The following is a 24,567-nucleotide window of genomic DNA, read 5'->3' as shown; positions in this document are numbered from 1 at the left end:
CATCCATCCATATCTCCATCCATCCATCCATCATCCATCTCCATCATCCATCCATATCTCCATCCATCCATCCATCCATCCATCCAATATCTATCCATCCACCAAATATCTATCCATTCATCCAACTATCAAATATCTATCCATCCATCCATCCATCCATCCATCTATCAAATATCCATCCATCCATCCATCCATCCATCTATCAAATATCCATCCATCCATCCATAATAATAACAATAACAATAATAATAATAATTATTATTATAAAATGATGATAATAATATAATTATAATGATAATTATTGTAATGACAATAATTAGTATGATATTTAATAATAATAATAATAATAATAATAATAATAATAATAAGATTGGTTGGCAATCAGTTCAGGTTGTCCCCCGCCTACTGCCCAAAGCCAGCTGGGATAGGCTCCAGCACCCCTGCGACCCTTGTGAGGAGCAAACGGTTAAGAAAATTTAATAATAATAGTAATAATAACAATAAGAATATATAATGATTAATTAATTATGACTTGGCAGCTCAGATGGATGAATAGCTGCCACTTTCAATGCGCAGATCGCTCGCCTCCCTATCGTCGCTCTCACTTCATCGTGGGGAAACCCGTACCGATGGGGTGAGCAGTGGATCATTTTCATGAGACGGGAGCGTCGCCTTATAAACAGACCGATTCCAGCGGGGGCAAAACGAAAATGTTGTTGTTGATCTTTGGGGTATTTTGACGAAAACATGCCACATTTAGGAAAACACCTATTTGACAAAGCGTGTCGTTCAGAATTTGAAATCCTAGATTTGTCCCCGCCCCTTCGTAATTGCATTTCCATAAGTCACGTCAACCGTATTGATGTAGCGCCAATTCACAAGCGATGTCATCTCAATGCACTTTACACATTGAGCAGGTCAGGAAGCACGACAGACCTCATACATTATAAATATGCATACAAGAGACGCGACTAATACGACATGGGAAAGCACTTTGGCGATGGAGACGAGGGAAAACCTCCGTCGAAGAAAGAAACCTCGATGGGACCCCAACTTCCGTGGGGCGACCATCTATCACGTTGCTTTACCATTCAGAGGCAAAGTAGAAGGACAAGAGGATAAGATGAAGGGAGAAAACGTGGTGAGAGCAGCTGGGGGGGGGAGCGAGAGAAAAATGGCCGCAATCAAACAATGGTAATTGTCCCATGATCAAGACAACCTGAGGCAGAAAACAACATCCTGCGGAAAAGGATAAAGAAAATGAAAACATTTTGCAAACAACGAGACAAGACAATTTAAAAAAAAAAGAAGTGAAAATGCCGAATGGGAAAAATATGGAAACGTGGAATGATTTTGAAAGATGTGGAATGATATGGAATAATGTATTGTAGAATGAGATGCAATACTAATATCGGTGAAAAAATATGAAACAACGGTGAAAAATGTGGCAGGATATTGCATGATATGGAATTATATTGAAAGATATGAAATTATGTAGATTGTAATGGAATGATGCGGAATGATCATGGTGAGAAATAAGTAATTATACGAAATGATATTGAATGATGTGGAATAATATATTGTAGAATGATATGCAATAGTGATATCAGTACAAAATAAATAAATAATATGAAACAGTGGTGAAAAATGTGGCAGGATATTGTATGATATGGAATTATATTCAAAGATATGAAATTATGTAGAATGAAATTGAATGATATTGAAGAATATAGAATGATGTGGAATGATCATGATGAAAAATTAGTAATTCTAAATTATATTGAATGATGTAGAATAATATATTGAAGAATGATATGATAATAGTGATACCAGTAAAAAATGAATGAATAAATAAATAAATAAATAAAAAATGAAACAGCGGTGAAAAATGTGGCATGATAGAAAATTATGTAGAATGAAATGGAATGATATTGAATAATATAGAATGATGCGGAATGATATATTGTCTGAATGATATGCAATAGTGATACCAGTAAAAAATATGCAACGGTGGTGAAAAATGTGGCAGATTAATGAATGCTATAGAATGATATTGAAAGATATGAAATTATGCAGAATGAAATTGAATGATACTGAATGGTACTGAATATTATGGAATGATCATGTTGAAAAATATGAAATTATACTGAATGGTATTGATTGTGGAACAAAGTTGAATGATATTGAATAATATGGAATGATACTGGTTGAAAATGTTAAAACAAATATATGGAATGATATTGAAAGGCATGGAATGAGGAGGAATGATATGATTTGGAATGTATTGGTGAAATATCAAATGATATGGAAAAATATGGAATGGTCGGGATTCATTTGGAATGATATTGAATGCTGTGGAATGATATTGTTGAAAAATGTGCACTTTTTGGTAAGCGGAAATTGTGCGACGGCTGCAAATCGTTCGGAAGGTTGAACGAAATGAGAATATCCCATTGGAAATGAATGGGGAAATATTTGGTGAAAAATGTGTCAAAATGTGACTAATGTGATGAGAAAGTTCATGTTTTGCGCAAATTTTTGGAACATGTTGAAGTGCACAGTGTGAATCAGATGTATAAATAGTGATAACAGCTAAAAAAAAAAAAAATAGTGCCAAAGTTTGCATTTAGCGTTGAATTATTTCTTTCATTTCCGCATTGAGTCTTTTATCTCATTTTCACTTGAGATCCATTACGTGACGGGTCAAGGACAAATATTTTTTTTTTACATCCTCTACTTTGTTTAACACGTACCAAAATCATTCACAGTGTGAATGAAAAGCTTTTATTTTTTATTTTTTTTATTTATTTTTTTTAAATTTTCTTGGCATCAGATGAAAATTCTGAATGTCCTTATGAATGCTCGTATGAGGGCGCTAAATGAGACGTAAAAGCAAATGTTAGCAGGCAATTTTAGTCACTCGAGGGCCATTTTTCTTCATCGAAATCATTTGTGTGCAGCCAATAGCAAACACAAAAACAAAACCAGCATATCAACTTTTGTTCTATTTTTGCACACATTTGGCCTCATTTAAAGAGCATGGCGTGACACTTTTATCCACAAATAAGTGCGGCACACGACAACAACAACAAGAAAAAATTATGAAAATTATTGTATGCTAAAGTGCTACGGAATTCTTTTGGAGAATACAAATGAGCAGCTTGATTCCATCTGTCGCTCAAAGTAAAAAAACAAAAAAGACAAACTACATCAGAAGTGAGTCAAGCTGGAAAATGTCAGCCGCGTCCACGTGACATTCCGACTCGCATCAACTGGGCGCATTGATTGTGTTCATTTGAAAACACAACAGTGCGTCGTATGAAATGCAAATCAGCAACCGACACATCTCGCTCGCTTCTTTTTTCTCTCTTTGACGCGACGTGTTTGAAATGCATCACTCTGATGATGATGATGATGATGATGATGATGTGCATCATTTCATACGCACGTTACAAAACCCCGCGGTCCAAAAAGTGACGTTCGACAAATGTCAGCGCGTTCGCATCATATCGTGAATATGAAGAGTAAATATTTGCACATAACAATGCAAGCTTATAGAAAAAGATGACGTCATTGATTTTGCTTTAAACTGATTCTCGCAAAGTGTTGCACAAGTAGCGCTAGTGGTATGTGGACGCCCTCTAGTGGTACATGAACGCATCACTGAATTAAATGGTTGCATAATGTTGCATAATGATTTTTAAAATGTTTTTTTGGGCAATTTTGTGTACATTATATGATAATTTTCTGCTCTTTTTGGACAGTTTATGGTCACTTTTTAATTTAATTTTATTTTATTTACATTTTTAGGTTTTTATTCAGCAAATTTTAGTGTCAAAAGAGCCATTTTAGGCCAAATAAAAAAAAATCTGCCTGGAGACGCAAAACTTTTGAACATTGTGATGAATGAAACTGTATGGACGTATTGTGGTCTTTTTTTTTTTGCCTCTTCTTTTTTTGGACATCTTATGCTATTTTTTTTTTAACATTATTTCCTGCCTTTTTTGTTATCAATTTTCTGATATTTTTGGCAATTTTGTCGACATTTTATGGTAATTGTCTGCTTTCTTTTGTTTTTGGACATTTTAGTTATTTCTTTTCTTTTCTTTTTAAAATATTTTTTGGCAATTTTATGTACATTATATGGTAATTTTCTGCTCTTTTTGGATATTTTATGGTCACTTTTTTGACATTTTTAGGTTTTTATTCAGCAACATTTATTGTCAAAAGAGCCATTTTAGGCGAAATTAAAAAAAATCTGCCTGAAGCCGCAAAATCTTTGAATATTATATAGAATTAATTTTTGTGGTCATTTTCTTCTTTCTTTCTTTTTCTTTTTTTGGACATCTTATGGCTATTTTTTTACATTATTTTCTGCCTTTTTTGCTATTAATTTTCTGATATTTTTGGCAATTTTGTCAATATTTTATGGTAATTCTCTGCCTTCTTTTGTTTTTGGGCATTTTAGTTCTGCCTTTTTTTAAATAATATTTTGGGCAATTTTGTGTACAGTATATGTAATTTTCTTCTCTTTTTTTGTACATTTTATGGTAACTTTTTTATACATTTTTAGGTTGTTTTTTTTTTAGAAAAACTTTTTCATTTACCTTCTGTCTCTTTTTCTGACTTACAAATTTGGACTGACATTTTTCGAATATTTAATTATGCATTTTTTTTCTTCTAAATCAATTCAAATAATATTTTATCTAAAAAATTTAAATCATGGGTCACCTGTTTTCTGGGTTTGGTCAGCAAACTGAGCCATGATTGGCCGTTACCTACTTCCTCAGCACAAGTGATGTCATCATCAGTTGACAGCAAGTAGAAAAAATACTTTTTAAAAGGTATTAATTCAATTGTACATGAAAAGTAATGAAGTTACCACATTAATTATACACAAAATATTAACTTTTTACTTCTGAAAATGTCTCAATGAGTCAAGTATCCCTTTAAATCAGTAAAAGTGGACGTGAATCCCGTCTGAAGTGTTTGAATTTCAGCCTGCTTGAGTATTGCGCCCCCACATGACCAAGAGCGGAACACCAGTGAGTATAAAAAGGCTGAGGACGGCGTGAGCGTCACTCCAAGCAGACAGGAGAGAGGAGGCGACCACAACACGTGTGAATATTCCGAGTTAGGCTGTCATAATTACATAGTAATATTTGCTTTCACTCATTTCATCAGAAATGACTCACTAAACATAATGACAAGGACTATGGAGATGTATTTTTGCCCACGACAAGCCACTTTGGAAATTAAGCTTCCTCAAGAGGAGAAGGCGGTTGCCAAGTTGCGTTAAAAAAAACAAAAAAAAAACAAAGTGACTCACCGGCGGAGCCATGCAGAGCAACGGCAGCGCGTCGGATGCGGCGTGCGGAGGAGAGGAGGACGAGCGCGAGTTCTCCAAACTGGTCAACCCCGGCGGAGGGGCCGGCGGGTCCAACCTGGCCGCCTTCAACCTGTCGCTCAACTGCTGGCTCCACATCCTCTCCAAGGAGTCGTCCGCGGATTCGCACGGGGACGGCGCCAACACGGCGGTAAGCGCGGCTACAAAAGAAAGAAATGCAACAACTAAACATTGGATTTTCAAGGTACTCATTTTGCATTGATTAAATAACGATAATAATGAAAAATGTTCAAATGCGTGTAAGAATGCTGTGAAATAATTTTTTTAAACTAATTCGTTATTTTTAATTATATTATTTAGAATTAGGTACAGATTTTACATTGATTAAAAAAAAAATAAAAAAATAAAAAATAATAATAATAATAATAATAATAATAATAATAATAATGAAAAATGTTCAAATGCATGTAAGAATGCTGTGAAATGAATTTTTTAAACTAATTCGTTATTTTTAATTATATTATTTAGAATTAGGTACAAATTTTACATTGATTAAATAATAATAATAATAATAATAATAATAATAATGAAAAATGTTCACATGCGTGTAAGAATGCTGTGAAATTAATTTTTTTAAACAAATTTGTTATTTTTAATTATATTATTTAGAATTAGGTACAAATTTTACATTAATTAAATAATAATAATAATAATAATAATAATAATGAAAAATGTTCAAATGCATGTAAGAATGCTGTGAAATTAATTTTTTAAACTAATTCGTTATTTTTAATTATATTATTTAGAATTAGGTACAAGTTTTGCATTGATTAAATAATAATAATAATAAAAACAATAACAATAATAACAATAATAATAATAATGACAAATGTTCAAATGTGTGTAAGAATGCTGTGAAATAAATTTTTAACTAATTCATTATTTTTAATTATAATATTTAGAAGTAACTCTGTACAAATTCATTAATAAAATAAAAAATTATATATATATATATGTATATATATATATATATATATATATATATATATATATATATATATATATATATATATATATATATATATATATATATAGATCTGCGATTGGTTGGCAACCAGTCCAGGGTGTCCCCCGCCTACTGCCCAGAGCCAGCTGAGATAGGCGCCAGCAGCCCCCGCGACCCTTGTGAGGAATAAGCGGTCAAGAAAATGGATGGATGGATGGATGGATATATTTAAATTATTGTCAAATTATTCTAGTTGCCCATGTTTCATGTTGTCTTTACAAATATTGAAAAATAATAATAATAATAATAATAATTGCTTTGTTAATTAAATGAATTTGGTATCAAATTGTCAGTCTGGTCCAGATCCGGTTTCAAACCAGTTACAGATTGTGAGCGGGCAGTGTAAAAACAGTTGGGTCAAAAATAACCAAATATGGGTCAAAATTTTGACTGATTCATTTAACCCCAAAAGTTAGTTCAAATGAATAATCCACAAAACAACTCAATTTTTTCGCCTTTTTTTTTTCTTTTAAACAAACCAATTTTATGTAGTGTTTTGTAGTTATTGATTTTGACCCAACGCTTGATCACTTTTTGACCGTTTTTGAGCTATTTTTGACCCAATATTTTTTTTTAGAGTGTACTATAAATTCTTGCCAGTTGAGGCCGTACAATTAATCAACAAATACAACTTAGAAATTCATCTTGATGTGAAACCTGTAAAATATGCTTTTTTAGTTTTTTTGTTATTAATAAAACAAAATCATGCACACTGTAAAAAACACAATTAATATTGAGGCACTTAAATGCTAATGCTAGCATACATTGAGTTCCTCCACATATTGACTCTGTTCACAAGCACATTAGTTATTATTCATCTGACCATTAGCATGGATTTGAAAAATAGATGGGCCAAAACATGCCATGTGAAAATTAAACTGCACTAAAAAACTAGCCACCAGAGGGTGCTAGAACTGCACACATGGAAATCAACCTGAAGATGTGCTGCTTTTAATATCATGACATGACGACGATATATTGTGGCTGTTGTCGCGATATCACAATATTGCTGTTATCGTTACATCCCTAATAATAATAATAATAATAATAATAATAATAATAATGCATATATTTGTGGGCAAGTTATATTTTCCATCCATCCATTTTCTTGACCGCTTCCTCACAAGGGTTGCGGGGGGTGCTGGAGCCTATCTCAGCAGGCTCTGGGCAGTAGGCGGGGGACACCCTGGACTGGTTGCCAGCCAATCTCAGAAAGTTGTATTTTATAATTTAAAAAAAATGTGCAAAATTTAACAAGTTAGTTCATGTTAAAGATTAGATAGCTCTTAATATGGAAAGAAAAATGCATTGAGCTGTCACCAACGTCCTACAAATGCAATTATGCCATCTAGTGGCAGAAAATCACCTCAATAAAAAAAATATATCACACTATTTTTTTTACCACAATACATCTTTTTTTTTTTTCATTTTAACTAATTTTTATGAATTAATATGAAATTACTGCATCAATGCCAAAAAGATGCACCCACATTTCTATTTAACTTTTTGTTTTTTTTTACCACTTTTATGTTAACAGGAGTATGGAAACGTAGAAAAAAAATGTATTGTACATTGAGGATAGATAAAATTTGTGATTAATCGCGAGTTAACTATTGAAGTCATGTGATTAATTACGATTAAAAATGTTAATTGCCTGACACCCCTAATAACTCCTCGCCACACATCAAGTGCATTAGCACCACAAGCCTACTTCTGTATTGAACCACAAAAACATGGTGTGATTGTCAAGGAAGAAGCTGATGGCCACAAAAAGAGAAACAAAAAGTGTAAACCGCGACGTTTTGGTTTGGTTCTTTCAGGTGCGAGTCCTCATTGCTCTGGTCTACCTGGTGGTGTGCGTCCTGGGTCTCGTGGGGAACCTCCTGGCGCTCTTCCTGCTTCACTTCCACCGCCGAGGTCACCACCAGAGCCACTCGTCCATCGACTGTTTCGTGATGAGCCTGGCGCTGACCGACCTCCAGTTCGTGCTCACTTTGCCCTTCTGGGCCGTGGACACGGTCCTGGACTTCCGCTGGCCCTTCGGCAGAGTCATGTGCAAGATGGTGAGCTCGGTCACCACCATGAACATGTACGCCAGCGTCTTCTTCCTCACCGCCATGAGCGTGACCCGCTACCGCTCGCTGGTCACCTCCCTGAAGATCGCCAGCCCCAGGACGGCGGCCACTCGAGCCAAGTGGGCCAGTTTGGCCATTTGGATGGTCTCGCTGGTGGCCACCTTGCCGCATTCCATCTACTCCACCACCGTTCAGGTTTGTTGACCTAGTAAATCCATTGAGCCGGCAGATAGGGCTAGGAAAAAAAAAAAGAAAGTCGACCAAGTTTGTTCGGTCGACTAAAAATGTCTGCCGCTGTTTGCGCCGCTAATAGCTCATTGTAGCTAACAAATAGCACCACTCGTTACTGACGTGCTATTGAAGCATCGTTTATAAGTGACTTTTAAGACATTAATTACACGTGTAATGTACAATGCCGTATGTGTGAACTAAATGGTGGTTAGTGTTTGTTTACCTTCAATGTAATCGCTAGCGCGCTAATGCTAAAGACGATTGCTAGCCATTTAGCATCAGCTAATTTTGTTTCTGTTTAATAATGCTCATGCACAGAAGATAAATGATTAGTAGTTATATCCAGACCTGTCACCAGAGCCCAGGCTTAACCGCTTGCTCCTCACAAGGGTCACGGGGGGTGCTGGAGCCTATCCCAACTGGCTCTGGGCAGTAGGCAGGGTAGAACCCGGACTGGTTGCCAGCCAATCGCAGGGCACACAGAGACGAACAACCATCCACACTCACAAGCACACCTATGGACAATTCGGAGCGCCCAATTAACCTGCCATGCATGTCTTTGGAATGTGGGAGGAGACCGGAGTACCCGGAGAAGACCCACGCAGGCACGGGGAGAACATGCAAACTCCACCCAGGAAGGCCGGAGCCTGGACTCGAACCTGAGTCCACGGTAACTGGGAGGCGGAAGTGCTAACCACTCATCCAACGTGCCATTTGCTGATGTAATGGCAAATACAATTGCCACATCCAATATGGCGGATGCGCTGACATATCGCCTCGAATGGGCCACCTGTTTGAACGGTGTCTGCAGCAGAATTAACAAGAAAAAAGGAAAGCAAAATCCTACCTCAATGTAGATGCCCAAACGATATGTGGGTCCCGGGGTTATTTTTTTCAAGTGGCTCTTTAGTTGCCGACACGAATGTAGTTTGGAGAAAACAGGTGCGCTGTGATTGGTTACCTGAGCCCTTGTGATGTCATTCTCTGTCGACATCAAGTTGCAAAATGTGTTTTAAAAGGTACTAATTGTACGTGAAAAATAATGAAAGTATCAAATTAATTACAGACCAAATATTAAGTTTTTTATTGCTATAAAGGGCTAAATAAGTGACGTATCCCTTTAATTTACAGGGGGCAAAAGCCGTATTAAAAGTATCGATTCATGGTTTTATGAATCGATATTGGGCTATGAAAAGGAATATCAATTCGACATATCGATATTTTAGACCCAGCCCTAGTCAATACTGACGGAATTCCCACATCTGTCGTGTATATTCTGTTGAGATTGAGCCGACTCACCCGCCCGTGTTGCGTTGGCAGGTTTCCGCCGACGACGAGCTCTGCCTCGTGAGGTTCTCCGAATCCGATTCCGGCCACTCGGACCCTCAAGTCCTCCTCGGGCTCTACCAGTTGCAAAAAGTGCTGCTGGGATTCGTCTTTCCTTTGATCATCATCAGCGTGTGCTACCTCCTCCTCCTGAGGTTCATCCTGAGCCAGCGCGCGGTGGGCGGCGCGATCGGCGACGGGGGCGGCCGCCGCCGCAGCCACCGCCGCCGCCGCTCCAGAGTCACCCGCTCCGTCACCATCGTCGTCCTGTCCTTCTTCGTCTGCTGGCTGCCCAACCAGGCTCTGACGCTGTGGGGCGTGCTGATCAAGTTTGACCTGGCGCCCTTCAGCAAGGCCTTCTACAACGCGCAGGCCTACGCCTTCCCGCTGACCGTGTGCCTGGCGCAGGCCAACAGCTGCCTCAACCCGGTCCTCTACTGCCTCGTCCGCCGGGAATACCGCGCCGGGCTCAAAGAGCTTCTCCTCCGCGTGTCGATCCCCGTCCAAAACGTTTTCAACAATGCCCTGAGGGGGAGGAGAGCAGAGGTCGCACCCACCGGCTTGGTCATGACACACAAAGACAATATGTGATTTTATGTGGGTTTATTCTAAAAGGGAATACAACCATTCGCAGGGAATAGCGTGAATAGCAACAAAAATAAATCTGAGTAATTGAGGCCTCATCTTGATTATTACTATGTTGATAATTGTATATATTAACTCTTTGACTGCCAAACGTTATCCAAAAAACAACCCCGACAGTGCCAGCTGATTTAGAGCATTTTCACTCATTTTTCAAGGCAAACAAAATATTGTGCACTTCGACTACATAAACATAAAAAAAAAAAAAAGTATGTTTCTAGCTTATTCCGTTCTTTAGTAATCACCATTTGAAAATGGGTAATTTGAGTGACATAAGCGAAAATACAAAAACAAAATGGAGAAAACAAGCTTTTTGTCAAGATCTTTTGCACAACCGTATTTTTTCTTTAGTGACACTCTGTGAATTAGATTTCAAGTGACAAAGACTTTGTTGAAAACGTTCTCCTTCATCAGATTCGTCATGTTTCATTGTAATTTCATACACTTTGAGCCCATTGAAAAGATATAAAATGCTGCCATCTGCTGGCCATAGTTAGTGGGTGTTTTTGATTCCACAACCCATTGACCAGGCAGCGCTCCACTTAGCCGTTGCACTACCCAATGATTAAAAAAAAAAAAAAACGTAGTAAACGTCAATTAACGTTTATGGCGGCACTCATTAGGATTTTAGCATCCGTCATTAAACGTTATTGGCGGTCAAAGAGTTAATACTTAAAGGGATTTCAGCAGTAAAAAGTTCATATTTTGTCTACAATTAATGTGGTAACTTCGTTATTTTTCATGTACAATTCGGACCTTTAAAAAGTAATTTTTCCACTTGCTGTCGACTGATGATGACATCACCTGTGCTCTGCGCTAAGGAAGTAGGTAACGACCAATCACGGCTCAGTTTACTGATCAAACCCAGAAAACAGGTGAGCCATGATTGGCAGTTACCGACTTCCCTCAGCACAGGTGATGTCATCATCAGGCGACAGCAAGTAGAAAAGTTAATTTTTAAAGGTATTAATTAGGGATGGGCGAGTACCAGGTATCGGTATCGGGCTGATACCAGCCTTTTTTCAAGTACTCAAGTACTCGTGACGCAGACGAGTACAAGCGAGCGATGGCAGAGGGGGAAGACGTTAAGTGAGTCCTCCTTGCCTGTAAGTGGCGCTAGCTTGCGGCAGTTTTTCACCAAAACTTCACCGCTTTGGAAATACTTAAAAATTGTGAATCTTAAACTAAAAGAGCATTTTTGTGTTTTATTTTGAGCGTTAAGACTATTGAAGAGTGACTGTGCTGTTTTGTTATGTTTTTGTCAAAATGAAAGGAAATATATTTGTTTAAAAATATCTTTTAATGATTTTTTTTATTTGTCAACATGTACTACTTGTATCGGCAGTTGGTATCGGTATCGGTGAGTACTGGGGGTCTGAGTATCGGTATCGGTATCGGTCTGAAAAAAAGTGGTATCGAACATCCCTAGCATTAATTGTACATGAAAAATAATGATGTTACCACATTAATTATAGATAAAATATTAACTTTTTACTGCTGAAATGAGTCAAGTATCCCTTTAAACACTTGCAACCATTCGTTGCTCAGTGGGTTTAAGGAAGTGTGTGTGTGGGGGGGGGTAGTCCCAAAGTCTGCTCCTTTCAAACTCATCTTACAAAATTCCCCTTCAAAATGAATGGCTGATTTGATTAAGAAAAAAAAAATGCACCAGAAGTGCATATGTTGCAGAGCAAAAACATACACGTACCGTGCGGCGAAAATTTTCTCCAACTTACTCCTTTCCTATTCGCAAGTGTTTGTCAGCATCTTGTGGCGTCACAGAAACGCTGCAAATAGGAAAAATTTACTCTCCCCCCCCTATTTAACTCATTCACTCGCCGCCATTTTCACATTTCGCAATCCCGTTCGCTCCCGGCTGTTTTACTGGATTGTGACTGATTTTGCAAGGCCCACAGAATATTTTGTCCAATTGCTATAAAAAGCATGGAACCTATCAAAAGAAAGATTAGAGTCTCTTCTTTCATCAGGAAAAAAAAGTATGTTTCTATCTGTTTCCGTTTTGCAGCAATTAGCATTAGAAGATAGCTAAGTTTCATCAGTTTTCACAAATCTATTTAAAATTGTAAGTAATTGAGCTTTTTTTCTAGATGGCCCTGGTTGATCTCCTTTGCTCTGCTGCCACCGGCTGGCCGTTTGTGTCATAACTACCATTTCTGCAAGCGTTCTTTGCAGTTGAGAGGCTGCATCAAAGCCTTCTGTATGCTCTAGCATAAAAAAACAAACAAACATATAAATACGTCTTCGGGAAACTTACATTAAAAAAAACAAACATATTTAGACGTTATTGGGAGCAAATGAGTTAAACAAAGATCTGGCCTGACTGAATGAAGCTCCTCCTCTCACTTCGGCTTGAGCAGGATATTTCAGTTCATATCTGGGGAAAAAAACGAATAATTTGCGAATAAGTGGGTGTTCAGTTGGCCAAATGACTTGATATCACATTGGTTGCTTTTTGCATAAAATCAGTTTTGAACTCTCAAGGATGACATCGTCTTTTGGCACAGGTCCGATTTTTTCAGTTGCTATGCACATTTCACCAGAGTTCTGGATGAACAAGTACAGGTATCATTTGCATCAAAACAAAACAATGCAAATCTCTACTTTTTCTCAGTCTAACCAAGAAAAAACGCACAAATGTGGTTGAATGTTGTTTTTCCTCTCCATTTTGATATCACTCTGATGAAAAACTGTATTTTATGGTGCTTTTAACACTTTGATGTCATGTCTGACTGCCTCCATTTACCTCAAAAATACTGCAAGGCCCCACGGGGGGATGATCAGCCACATCCATGTCTAATGCGCGTGACGCTGGAATTTGATGTGTTCTGTGAAAACATCATGTATACGTCATATGTGTGTATTGGTATCAATTAAATAAAAAAAAAAAATGACAAGAGTGCTGTGATGAATTTTCAAGCCATTTTTGCCCTTTTGCAACCTTTCAAGTCCAGAACGTGGATAATCATCTTTAGCTGGCCATAGATGGCGGTTGACATGTAAATATCATCACGACACGACGCCTGCTCCGCCATTGTGTGCGCTCTGGCAGTAATTACCTCGCCAAATTGCATCCTTCCTCTGTCGTCATGACTGCAAATGAGGTCACTCGGAAAACTGGTCACCATTGATGGTGGATATTAAAAGTCCACACACCCCCCAGGTCAAACGCCTTTTTTTTTGTGATGTTATTTAACTCTTTTACTGCCACAGGTTATAAAAAAAAAAAAAACTTTGATATGACAAAGGCTTTGATCATTCACGAAAAGAGATACAATGCTTCCATCTGCTGGCCATAGTTAGTGTTTTTGATTCCACAACCCATTGACTGGGCAGCGCTGCACTTAGACGTTGCACTGAGAAAAAAAATAAATAAATAAAAAACGTAGTTGACGTCATTTAACGTTTATGGCTGCATACATCATGATTTTACTGATCGTTATTAAACGTTTTTGGCGGTCAAAGAGTTAAAAAAAAAAAAAATCACTTCAAAACATTTTTTGAACCATTAACTCATTCACTCCCAGCCATTTTCACATTTCTCAATCCCATTCGCTCCCGGCTGTTTTACTGGATTTTGACTGATTTTACAAGGCCCACAGAATATTGTCTTCTATTTCTATAAAATCATGGAATCAAAAGAAAGATTAAAGTCTCTTCTTTCATCAGGAAAAAAAAGTATGTTTCTATCTGTTTCTGTTTTGCAGCAATAAGCATTAGAAGAGAGCTAAGTTTAATCAGTTTTCACAAATCTATTTAAAATTCAAAGTAATTGAGCTTTTTTTCTACATGGCCCTGGTTGATCTCCTTTGCTCTACTGCCACCTGCTGGCTGTTTGTGTAATAACTACCATTTCTGCAACCGTTCTTTGCAGTTGAGAGGCTGCATCAAAGCCTTCTGTATGCTCTAGCATAAAAAAAACAAACAAACGTATAAATACGTCTTTGGAACACTTAGAACATTAGAAAAACGTATTTATACGTTATTGGGAGCAAATGAGTTATTAGGGATGTAACGATAACAGCAATATCGTGATATCACGATATTAAAACTGCCACAATATCGTCATCGTCATGATATTGATTTAAAAATATTTCATAATTAAAGGAATGTGAAAAATGCACCAATTTTAATACATTTTTGTCCTTGGTGCTGACATCACTTCTGTTGGCAATTTATTCCATTTGCGTTCAGCACAACAGCTACAACGCCGCTTCACCGTGTTTGCTTTGAAAGCTGGGCTCCACGAGTTAAGCCGAGTTTGCAGACCTCGTTTATATTCAATCAGCATTTCGTTTAATGTTTTCCGGACCCAAACCACTCAGTGATTCTTAGGCCAGAAGCAGAATTTTAACATGGCTGACTGGGAGCAAGTTTAAAGCTTGTAAGTCATGTCAATGGTGGGGGGGGGAAATAAAAGGCTAGCAATGAATTATCTTCTTCTATCACAAAAGACCTGGCATTTGAGCAGGGGTGTTCAGACTTTTTTTTTTTTTGATTTCCATTTGTGCAGTTCTAGCACCCTCTGGTGGTTAGTTTCTTCGTGCCGTTTAATTTTCACAAGGCATGTTTTGGCCTTTTTTTTTTTTTTTTTTTTTTTTTTTTTTACATCGCCAACCTCCCCACAATATCATGATAATTATTGTATTGTGACCTTCATATTGTGATAATATCGTATCGTGATGTTTGGATATCGTTACATCCCTAATAACAAATGCCATATGAATGGCTGTTTTAAAACGCTACATGCAACGTTTACATTTTTTGTCTCGTCAAATAATGACCTCTACTAGACAAAATAAAAGTTACACAAAAGTAAAATTACTCACCAATTGAAGATGATTTGGAAGGGCGGGCACGTTGTGGTGGGGGTTGCAAATGGAAAGTAAAAATACATTCATAAAAGTTCATCCTTGACATGCTCACTGGGCTCAAGTCTTTCGCGATGTTGCCTTTTGAGGCCTATTCTTCTGCAAAAATTGTGGTCCAACTCCAAAATGTATGACTACAGAAACGTAAAAAATTGTACAGTGGATAGAACAGTCTACACACCAAAAGCCAGGGTTTTGTGATATACTAGTAAAAATAAATAAATAAAAAATAATGAGCAAATTATAACTCATCCCAAACCTATTTTCATTATTAATGTGACCATTAAAAAAAAAAACAGTCCAACTCAATTGAACATTTTTGAAAAATCTTTTTGAGAAGGCAAATAAAAATATACAACCACATTTCCAAATGTTTTTGGCACAAACACAAAACTGCTCATCAGCAAAAATACCAAACTGACAGTGAAGCTTATTTCTGACAGCATTAAATTTAGTACCTGCACTTTCGTGGGTTTTTAGCATTAGCTTGGAGACCCTCCCATCAGCCCCCCCCCCCCCCTCCCAAAAAAAGGGGGTAGCAAAAATCCTTGTTTATTTACCACTCTGTTATCTTATGGTTGATTAATTGTGATAATGTACAACATGCAATACAATGCATTGTACAGCCTGAAAAGCTTATGCAGGCTCGTGAAACAATATGGGGTTTGTTTACAAAATATCATTTATGATGAACTAGCACTTCTACCATGAAGTTTTGGTGTACAAACCTTGGCTTGGGCGTTCCTTTGTGGAGTTTACATTTTGTTTTACATTTGTTGTTTTTTTCATGTGTAGGTATATAGGTCATGTGACATTCACAAATTTTGACACTTTCAGTCAACAGCATGTGGCAATATGGCCGCCTTCGGAGATGGATAAAAACGGATGGATTTTGCAGAATTAATAGCCATGAATAAAGATTTATTTATTTATTTATTTTATTTTTTTACAATATTAGCTTATATTGGACTCCTCGTTTGTGTCCATCTTTAATTAGATGATTTTTTTTTTTTTTGGTTGGTGCATCCGCGCTCCGTGTAGCGCTTTCAAAATGTCCCTCGATTGAGTAGCAGGTTTTCTGACCTTAACTGGCTCAACTCAACTTCGTCTATTTGGCAACACGCGGCTAGCAAAGCCTTGGCAAACATGACAGCCGCCTCAGCACTTTCACCATGGGGGCATTGCTAAATGTTTCATGAGCTGTGCCTGTCACTTAGCAGACAAGTGAAAATTCTCATGTCCTTGACAGAATACTAACGCTGATGCACAGACTTGGACTGCTATCGACATGCAATGGGGGAAAAAAAAATAGTTTTGCTCAGGTTTTCAGCAACCTGATTGATCGTTTTCTAATAAAGTCAGCTGCACTTTGATTGGTTGAGCAACATTGATGTCATCTCCAGTTGACAGCAAGTGGGTCCGATCCCACGCCAGTGTGACTATGTTAAAGTGTCCTTGAGCAAGATACTGAACCCTCGGTTACTACTGGTGACACAGCATCAAAATGTAAAGCGCTTTGAGAGCCCTGCAAGCAGGAAAAATGTGACATAAATCAAGACGATTTACCAAATTGAAGTGTAGTTTGAGTAACACTAACACTAGTGCAATACCTGTACACTTATAAGTGTAGTGTAGTTTGGCAGAATTAAATGTTTAGCACTGACACTAGTGTACAGGACTGTCTCAGAAAATTAGAATACAGTCAAACCTCGGTTTTCAAACATAATCCGTTCCAGAAGGCTGTTCCAAAAGCGAATTGTTCGAAATCCGAAACAATTTTTCCCATTATAATCAATGTAAATAATTTTAATCCGTTCTAAGTCTTAAAAAAAAAAAAACTATTTCCAAGTTGTTGTTTTTTTTTTACTATTTTACACCACAAACTGCACTGTATACTGTTTATCATAAATAGAAAAGTGTAGAAATAGACACTGTTTTATTTTAATAGAAGATATCCTATCTAAAATGATGAAAAACAAAAAACAAAATGCACTTGCTTTCTTTGGACCCATGATTAGGGGCTAATACACGATGCAAAACTAAAAAAATAAATAAAAACAAAAACAGTCAGATTTGCGTAAATAACAATGAACGGGTCTGCTCCAAATGTACTTTGAACACGAATTTGTTACGGAGGAAGCATCCTGGGCTCGAGTTAGCTCAGTCAATAAACAAACCAAATTTATATATATATATAAAAAAAAAAAAAGGGAACGTGAGTATAATTTAAGAGGAACAGACATTTTTTCCAAAACTAAATACAGAACAAAACAAAAAGAAGGATGTTTTTCAACTCAAGGTGTCAGTCTGTGGAACAATTTGTATAGTAAAACAAAATCTTTTCAGTCTGTCAGTCAGTTTGTATTTAAAAAAAAAAAAATGTTTCAAAGCACAATTACTGCAAAAAAATAAATATATTTCATAGACATGCAGTTGAATTATTTTGTAGTATTGTTACACTGAAAACGTCTTGACCGCTCGCTGTCATTCATTTTGTGTTGATTATTTTTTATTTCATTTTGTTTACTTTAAAGAGTGAATTAAATTGAATTGAATTTACATAATGGAACAAAACATATGACATAGAGTAAATCTGCACTCGATGACCTGACACAAACGCGTGAGCTCTTCATGTGATGTTTATGTTTCGGAAAATGTGGATGGCAGCATATTAAAGATTGCCAGGTGATATCAGCGCATAACGAGCTCCTGTCCGAGCTGACATGTTGACCTAAGACATGTTCATGAGGTTCCCATGCACAATAAAAAAAATAACATATCATTATGTCAGCTGAATAATTACCTGATAAATTTTCCTCCTCTTGGTGTTAAGTAGGCCATGACTGACTGACAACATGCTACGGATAGCACATGACCAATGACTGCAAAGTTGTGCCTCAATTTATTACCAAAAGACAAGTATAAAAAAAATACAACAACATTCTTCCTGAGATAAAAATGTCACATAACTATTTACAACAAAAACATTTTCTTGTCTCATATTAAAATGTAAACTTAAGGCTGTATTGTACATGCATCACTCAAAGAAGGAGATGCTTCTTTTCCAAAGGGATGAAATGTGGAACGCAAAGCTAAAAATGTACAAGAAGGTGCGGACACCTCATTGCACTTTATTAAAAGCTGTACTTATAACCAAATGCTCTACATTTGACTTTTTTATTTTATTTTTTTTTAACTGTTTTGTGGAGGCCGGTGGTGCTTCATGGCAAACATTACCACAGAACTGAATATTTAAGAGGAAAAAGTGGAGATCAACAAAGTACTGTAAGTTCCAGTGGGCAAAAAGAGGTAACAGAACTTGCATTTACGGAAGTGTATTGCATTCACTTGAGGGGGAAAAAAAAAATGTTTTTCTGACAAATTTTTTGGGGGAGCTTTGTTTTTATTTTGGACTATTTTATTTTTCTGTTTTTTTCTGAAGATTTTTTTTTCTGTCATAAAAAAAATATTCAGAAAAGCAAAACGGGGTAAAACATTACTCAGAAAAAAAAACAAAAAAACAACAACAACAAAAAAACAACAACAACAGAAAAACAATACTAAAAAAAAACAGAAAAAAAAAATGTGCCGGGGTGGTCACTATTTTTTAACAAGGAAAAAAAATGGTACGACCCCAATCTCCAAACATTTTTGTTTTGTTTATTTTATTTGAACTGAGTCAAATTTTTACCAGATGTCGCGGGCCACTGAAAAATGGACAGCGGGCCGCAAATGGCCGCCGGGTCGTAGTTTGGACACCACTGCCGTATAGTTTTAGTCTGCTTGCGAGGTGGGAGTAACAAGATGGCTGCCCTGTGACTTCAACGGCTTGCACTAGCAAGTATGGGCTATCGGCTATCCAATCATATATACAGGTCAGTGGTCTGCAACAAGTCACTTGGAGTTTAGGAGGTAAAAAAAAAAAAAAAAAAAAAACATTAAAACAAGCTCTGTTTTTGGAACACTTTTTTTCTGTTTGTTTTTTTTTAATAACGTTTTTCCCTGTTTTTCTGAATATTTTGTTTTTTCTCCTGTTTTTCTAAATAATTTTTCCCTTGTTTTTCTGAATATTTTTTTTTATGACAGAAAAAAATATTCAGTAAAACATAAAAAAATATTTAAAAACAAATAAAAAAACCAAAAAAAAACCCCAAAGCTTCCCACCCCAAAAAACTTGTCAGAAAAATAGGAGGTTCTTTTTTCCCAAGTGCAATACGCTTCCATACTTTGTGATCCAACTTGTAAAAATAAAAAAGTTAAGTTTCTCGAGGCATTTTTGACGAGGATGGTACCTGAGGCTATTTGTCATCCTTGATCCCCACCGGAGGATCTTTCCTCTCCTTCTTTACTGTCACAGTCTCTTGTTTGACGGCGTCGCCATCTGCTGCTCGTTTCTTCTCCTCCTTAACGAGCTCACCTTTGACCTTCACATCCGCGCGCAGAGCGTGCGCGGGCTCGGGTGCAGAGCTGGAGCTCTCGCACACCGTTGGCCCTTCCCACTTTGGGATGTCCAAGTCCAGGTGCTCCATCAGCTGCTTCATGACGTCGTCCACGTAGCCATTGATACGCAAGTGGGCATGCTTATCCTGCAAGACGACAAGTTAGAACAAACTTTGCATATTTATTAGGGCTCGGTATTGGCGCCAACCTCATGATACGATACGTATCACGATACAGGAGTCACGATACGATACGTATCGTGATACATATGTATCCCAATACTTGATACTTCAGGCGATATGTATCCCGATATATTACATTAATTTACTTTCATAAAAGTCATATGTATACCGAAAGGATATGTTTGTTATGCTGACTGACAAAAATATTTTTGTTAGCTGAAAATGTATTAATATGCATGAGCCGATATGAGCAAAAATATCAAAGTCATGTTAAGTTTCTAAGTAAATAAATGTTGATATTCTTCCTCTGCTTTCATTTTTCTTAGCAAGACACAGTGTCCAATCACTGGTGAGCTATTTTTGCATTAATTGAAGGCAATTAACTTCAAAGACGCTGCTGGTTTTTCTTTTTTAGGTACAATGCAAACGTTAACTGCCTACTTAAAGTTAATGAGCAATATCGATTCTGACGCCTGCGTATCGATACGTGTATTGTAATGAGGCCCGCAACGATATATTGCCGTATCAATTTTTTGAGCATACCCCTAATATTTATGTACCTGTACAAGCAGCACTAACACCATAAAAGGGAAACAACAACGCTTTAGTATGGTCGCTATTTTTGTAACGCTTATCAAGAATGATACGAGCAACACAAAAACTGGGGTATTTTGTAGATAACAATAAACGTGAAGCCACATTTTTATGTAACAGCAACAAAAACATAAAACAAATATAAAATCCATGAATAACTCACCATAACGCTAAATCAAGAGCTGCCTGCCACATATTGTGCAGAGTTGTTGTAAAACATATTTATTGTATATACCGTATTTTCCGCACTATAAGGCGCACCGCATTATAAGGCGCACCTTCAATGAAGTACTTATTTTAAAACCTTTTACGTATATAAGGCGCACCGCATTATAAGGCGCATCTTCAATGAATGACATTTTAAAACTTTTTCCTTATATAAGTCACTAAAGTAGAGGCTGGGGTTACGTTATGCATCCATTAGATGGTGCTGCGCTAAAGGGAATGTCAACAAAACAGTCAGATAGGTCAGTCAAAGTTTATTAATAGATTACAAACCAGCTTTTTGACAACTCCATTCACTCCCAAAATGAATAAACAGCTGTTTTATTATTTTCTCTGAGGTAGTATTAGCTAGCGATCCAAGATGGCGGGATCTTCTGCCGATCGTGCAGGGTCACCGATAGCGTCTTGACAGCGAGACCTGTTGCGGAGCAATATTGATCCATATATAAGGCGCACTGGATTATAAGGCGCATGGTCAGCTTTTGAAAAAATTGAAGGCTTTTAGGTGCGCCTTATAGTGCGGAAAATACGGTATTGCAATTTTATGACTTTGGCGAAGACCGGCGGGCGCCCGGCGGGCGCTTCTTCTCTCGCTTAAAACAAGGGAATGGGGAGGGGGGCACGCCGTCGCTTGAGGTGGCAGCGGCGTTGCTGTCGGCCAATCAGACGACAGGTGACGTCACGGCCCCGCTAGTCCCTCGACGACCGGCGCTGCAGAACTGCTGCCGAAAGGGTTCTAAACAGTAGGGGTGTGCTCAAAAAATCGATACGGCAATATATCATTGCGGGACTCATTACAATACGCGTATCGATACGCAGGCGTCAGAATCGATACTGGTAGTTAACTTTAAATAGGCAGTTAACAGTTTGCCTTTGCAGCTTGCATTGTACCTAAACAATAAAAACCCGCTGCGTCTTTGAAGTTAATTGCCTTCAATTAATGCAAAAATAGCTCACCAGTGATTGGACACTGTGTCTTGCCAAGAAAAATGAAAGCAGAGGAAGAATATCAACATTTATTTACTTATAAACTTAACATGGCATGTGTCTTAATGTCTTAATGTACCAATTTTTGTATATTTTGTTTAAAAACAAAATCGAACGTGACATGGAAAAACATGCTGTTTTTATTTCCCCAAATATTTCAAATAAGCATATTTTAGAGCTGTAATTTGAATACTTTGATATTTTTGCTCAAATTGGCCCATGCCTATTCAAAATGTTTCCCAGTGTGTCTGTAAAAGCTGCTCCTTGCTCTGTAATGCGTACACATTTTGACCAGGTATGCCGCTTGGTGGTAAACCAGAAGAGCTGCTAACAAAAACATTTTTGTCAGTCAGCATAACAAACGTATCCTTTAGGTATACATATGACTGTTATTATGAAATACAAGAAAATTAATGATATATATCGAGATACGTATCGCCTTGAAGATCAGGTATTGGGATACATATGTATCGCGATACGTATCGTATCGTGACCCCTGTATCGTGATACGTATCGTATCGTGACCCCTGTATCGTGATACGTATCGTATCGTGAGGTAGGCGGCAATACCCAGCCCTACTAAACAGCGGTTACAACGGAACGGCTCGCCCCCGAAAAAGTCCCCTGGAGACACTAACATCCGGGGACAAAAATTGCCGCTTCGGTGTGGGACCTCTACGGTGGAAAAGCGCCAAAAAGAAAGAGTTTGTTGCCGGGATGAAACGTACGTGCTTGGTGGGCTGCAGGTTGACGATGACCACTTTCCCGCCTTTGCGCTTGGTGACGAGCGGAAGGTCTCCGCTGGGTTTAATTTGCATGGAGGTGCCCAGCGTCAGCGCCAGGTCGGCTTGTCTATATGGATACACAGTTACGACAGATGCAAGTGAAAACGTGAGCACGGATCCAACAAACCACAAAGTGGCCGCATGAGTCATTTTCTGGTCAATTATGCATGCAATAAAGTGCAACAAACAAATAGTTCACAGCTCCTCCACCATTTTTTGTAAATGCATAATAAAACTTTTACCAGGATAAAAGGTTGAATATTGACACTAAGATGGCAAATGGGGACATTAACGGACACTGATGTGTATCAATTAAAGCTAAAGACGGTTTTTAAAGGCGAGATGTCAGGGCCAGCAATACATCATAAACACTCACCAACATTTACAGCCTAAATTCCATCATTTGTTCCATGAAACTGTAACATGTACTCTCACCTTCAGAAAACAGCTGAGCCGCGATTGGTCATTACCTGAACAACGACCAAAATGGCTGCCCCACGATGAATTCAAAACCGGTATTTTGCCACTGAACTCATATTCCACAAATGCAATATTAATCAGAAAATATTACTGTAAAACAGGGTTCTTGAAAGAATCACTCAGCGAAATTTTAGACCTTTTTTAGACCTTTTTAGACCATTATGAGATTATGAGAAAAACTTCACGCCCGACCGAAGACCCCTAAAAAAAAAAAAGGGGGGGGGCTTGGGGGGACATCAACAAAAAACATTTCATCTTATGAGGACGACTTCCACATTTTTTGATCCACTGCACGCTCTAATCCTCCTCATTTTTTTTAGTTAATTACGTGCATAATTTTAAATGAAAAAAAAAAAAAGACCCCAGGAATTTGACATAAATATTCTGAATGTCATACACAAACATTCCTTAAATTTTTTACATGTCCTTACGTTTATTGCTCAAACACAAGCTGTGCTTTCTTTAACGTAAACATCCACTATCAAGCTAAAGGCTAATCTGTGGTTAAAATGAATTGTGCAATTAATCTGCATTATTACATGATTAATGCGATAAATTTCTGTAATTAATTAATTAGTTAACACTTTAAATTTGACAGCACTAGTTATTAGATAAATACTGATTCAGAACCACTCCAAAATGATGTATTGAATGTGCTGTTCGATTGTATCTTTTCACATAATATTGATTGTTTCTATAACTGTGACATGAAAGTGCTAATAAGAGGCTGATTAAGTCAGGTACATCTGCACTGAAGACTCAGTTACAAAATGCCACTTTGGGTTTTTACATATGCGGTTACTTGCTAGGGCTGGGTATCGATTCAGATTTCCAAAATTGATTCGATTCAGAAGGGCCCGATTTGATTCGTTATTTGACGGAAAAACACGCCCACAAAGTTCCCATTAGCATTTGCTAACTTCCTGTTCGCGCTAGGCTAGCGATGTTTTAATAAGGAAGCGTGTTTTCTATTTAAATATACAGTGGATGTCATTCTTAACGTTGTGTATTTAGTTTTACAGTTAATTCCAACTGCGGTGTCATGAATAAGCTTAAAGAATGCTGGGGGACAACAGAATAAGCAGAATAACATACGCTACACACTTGCTAGTTGCTAATGCTATGCAAGCAAAATGGTGCATTCAGGGTACTTTCACAGCATCTGAAACTTCAGCTTTCTTCGGCTGTTGTTTTAAGGGGAAAATAATCAGCCATTTAGCTCAATTGGCCAATTGTTTTGGCTGATGTTTTAAGGCCAATAATCGGCCGATTAATCGGTCAGGCCTCCCTATTTGACT

The 24,567-nt window shown here is 37.5% G+C and overlaps 2 protein-coding genes across 6 annotated transcripts in view; one reads left to right on the top strand and one right to left on the bottom strand.

Moving 5' to 3' along the window:
• Positions 1 to 5,098: 5,098 nt before the first annotated feature.
• On the top strand, positions 5,099 to 10,713 carry LOC144013844 (relaxin-3 receptor 1-like). The gene is made up of 3 exons (XM_077513128.1): positions 5,099 to 5,537; positions 8,234 to 8,683; positions 10,040 to 10,713. Exons 1-3 carry the CDS (start codon positions 5,340 to 5,342, stop codon positions 10,634 to 10,636), a joined length of 1,245 nt encoding a protein of 414 aa, XP_077369254.1. The 5' UTR covers positions 5,099 to 5,339; the 3' UTR covers positions 10,637 to 10,713.
• Positions 10,316 to 24,567, bottom strand: part of sirt6 (sirtuin 6) — a 37,290-nt gene continuing 23,038 nt past the window's right edge. For 2 of the 5 annotated variants that reach the window (XR_013282340.1, XR_013282332.1), the window contains 5 exons: positions 22,733 to 22,856; positions 19,869 to 20,162; positions 13,452 to 13,533; positions 12,396 to 13,082; positions 10,316 to 10,570 (listed from right to left, as the gene is read on the bottom strand). Coding sequence is in view for 1 of the 5 variants with exons in the window: in XM_077513082.1 (XP_077369208.1) it covers positions 19,875 to 20,162; positions 22,733 to 22,856 (412 nt within the window). In the remaining 4 variants the exon portion in view is untranslated. Of the gene's footprint in view, positions 10,571 to 12,395; positions 13,083 to 13,451; positions 13,534 to 18,459; positions 20,163 to 22,732; positions 22,857 to 24,567 lie in introns of those variants that run through there. The other 3 variants (XR_013282333.1, XR_013282336.1, XM_077513082.1) reach the window with 3 other exon arrangements.

This window comes from Festucalex cinctus, chromosome 1, assembly GCF_051991245.1.
Source record: "Festucalex cinctus isolate MCC-2025b chromosome 1, RoL_Fcin_1.0, whole genome shotgun sequence".
Lineage (NCBI taxonomy): Eukaryota > Metazoa > Chordata > Actinopteri > Syngnathiformes > Syngnathidae > Festucalex > Festucalex cinctus.
The sequence above is the reverse complement of the archived record's forward strand: the minus strand, read 5'-3'. Positions and strand labels throughout refer to the sequence as shown.

Coding starts and splice junctions, on each gene's coding strand:
- LOC144013844 (XM_077513128.1), top strand. CDS start 5,340: ATGCAGAGCAACGGCAGCGCGTCGGATGCGGCGTGCGGAGGAGAGGAG. Junction 5,538..8,233: donor GGGACGGCGCCAACACGGCG/GTAAGCGCGGCT, acceptor TGGTTCTTTCAG/GTGCGAGTCCTCATTGCTCT. Junction 8,684..10,039: donor TCTACTCCACCACCGTTCAG/GTTTGTTGACCT, acceptor TTGCGTTGGCAG/GTTTCCGCCGACGACGAGCT.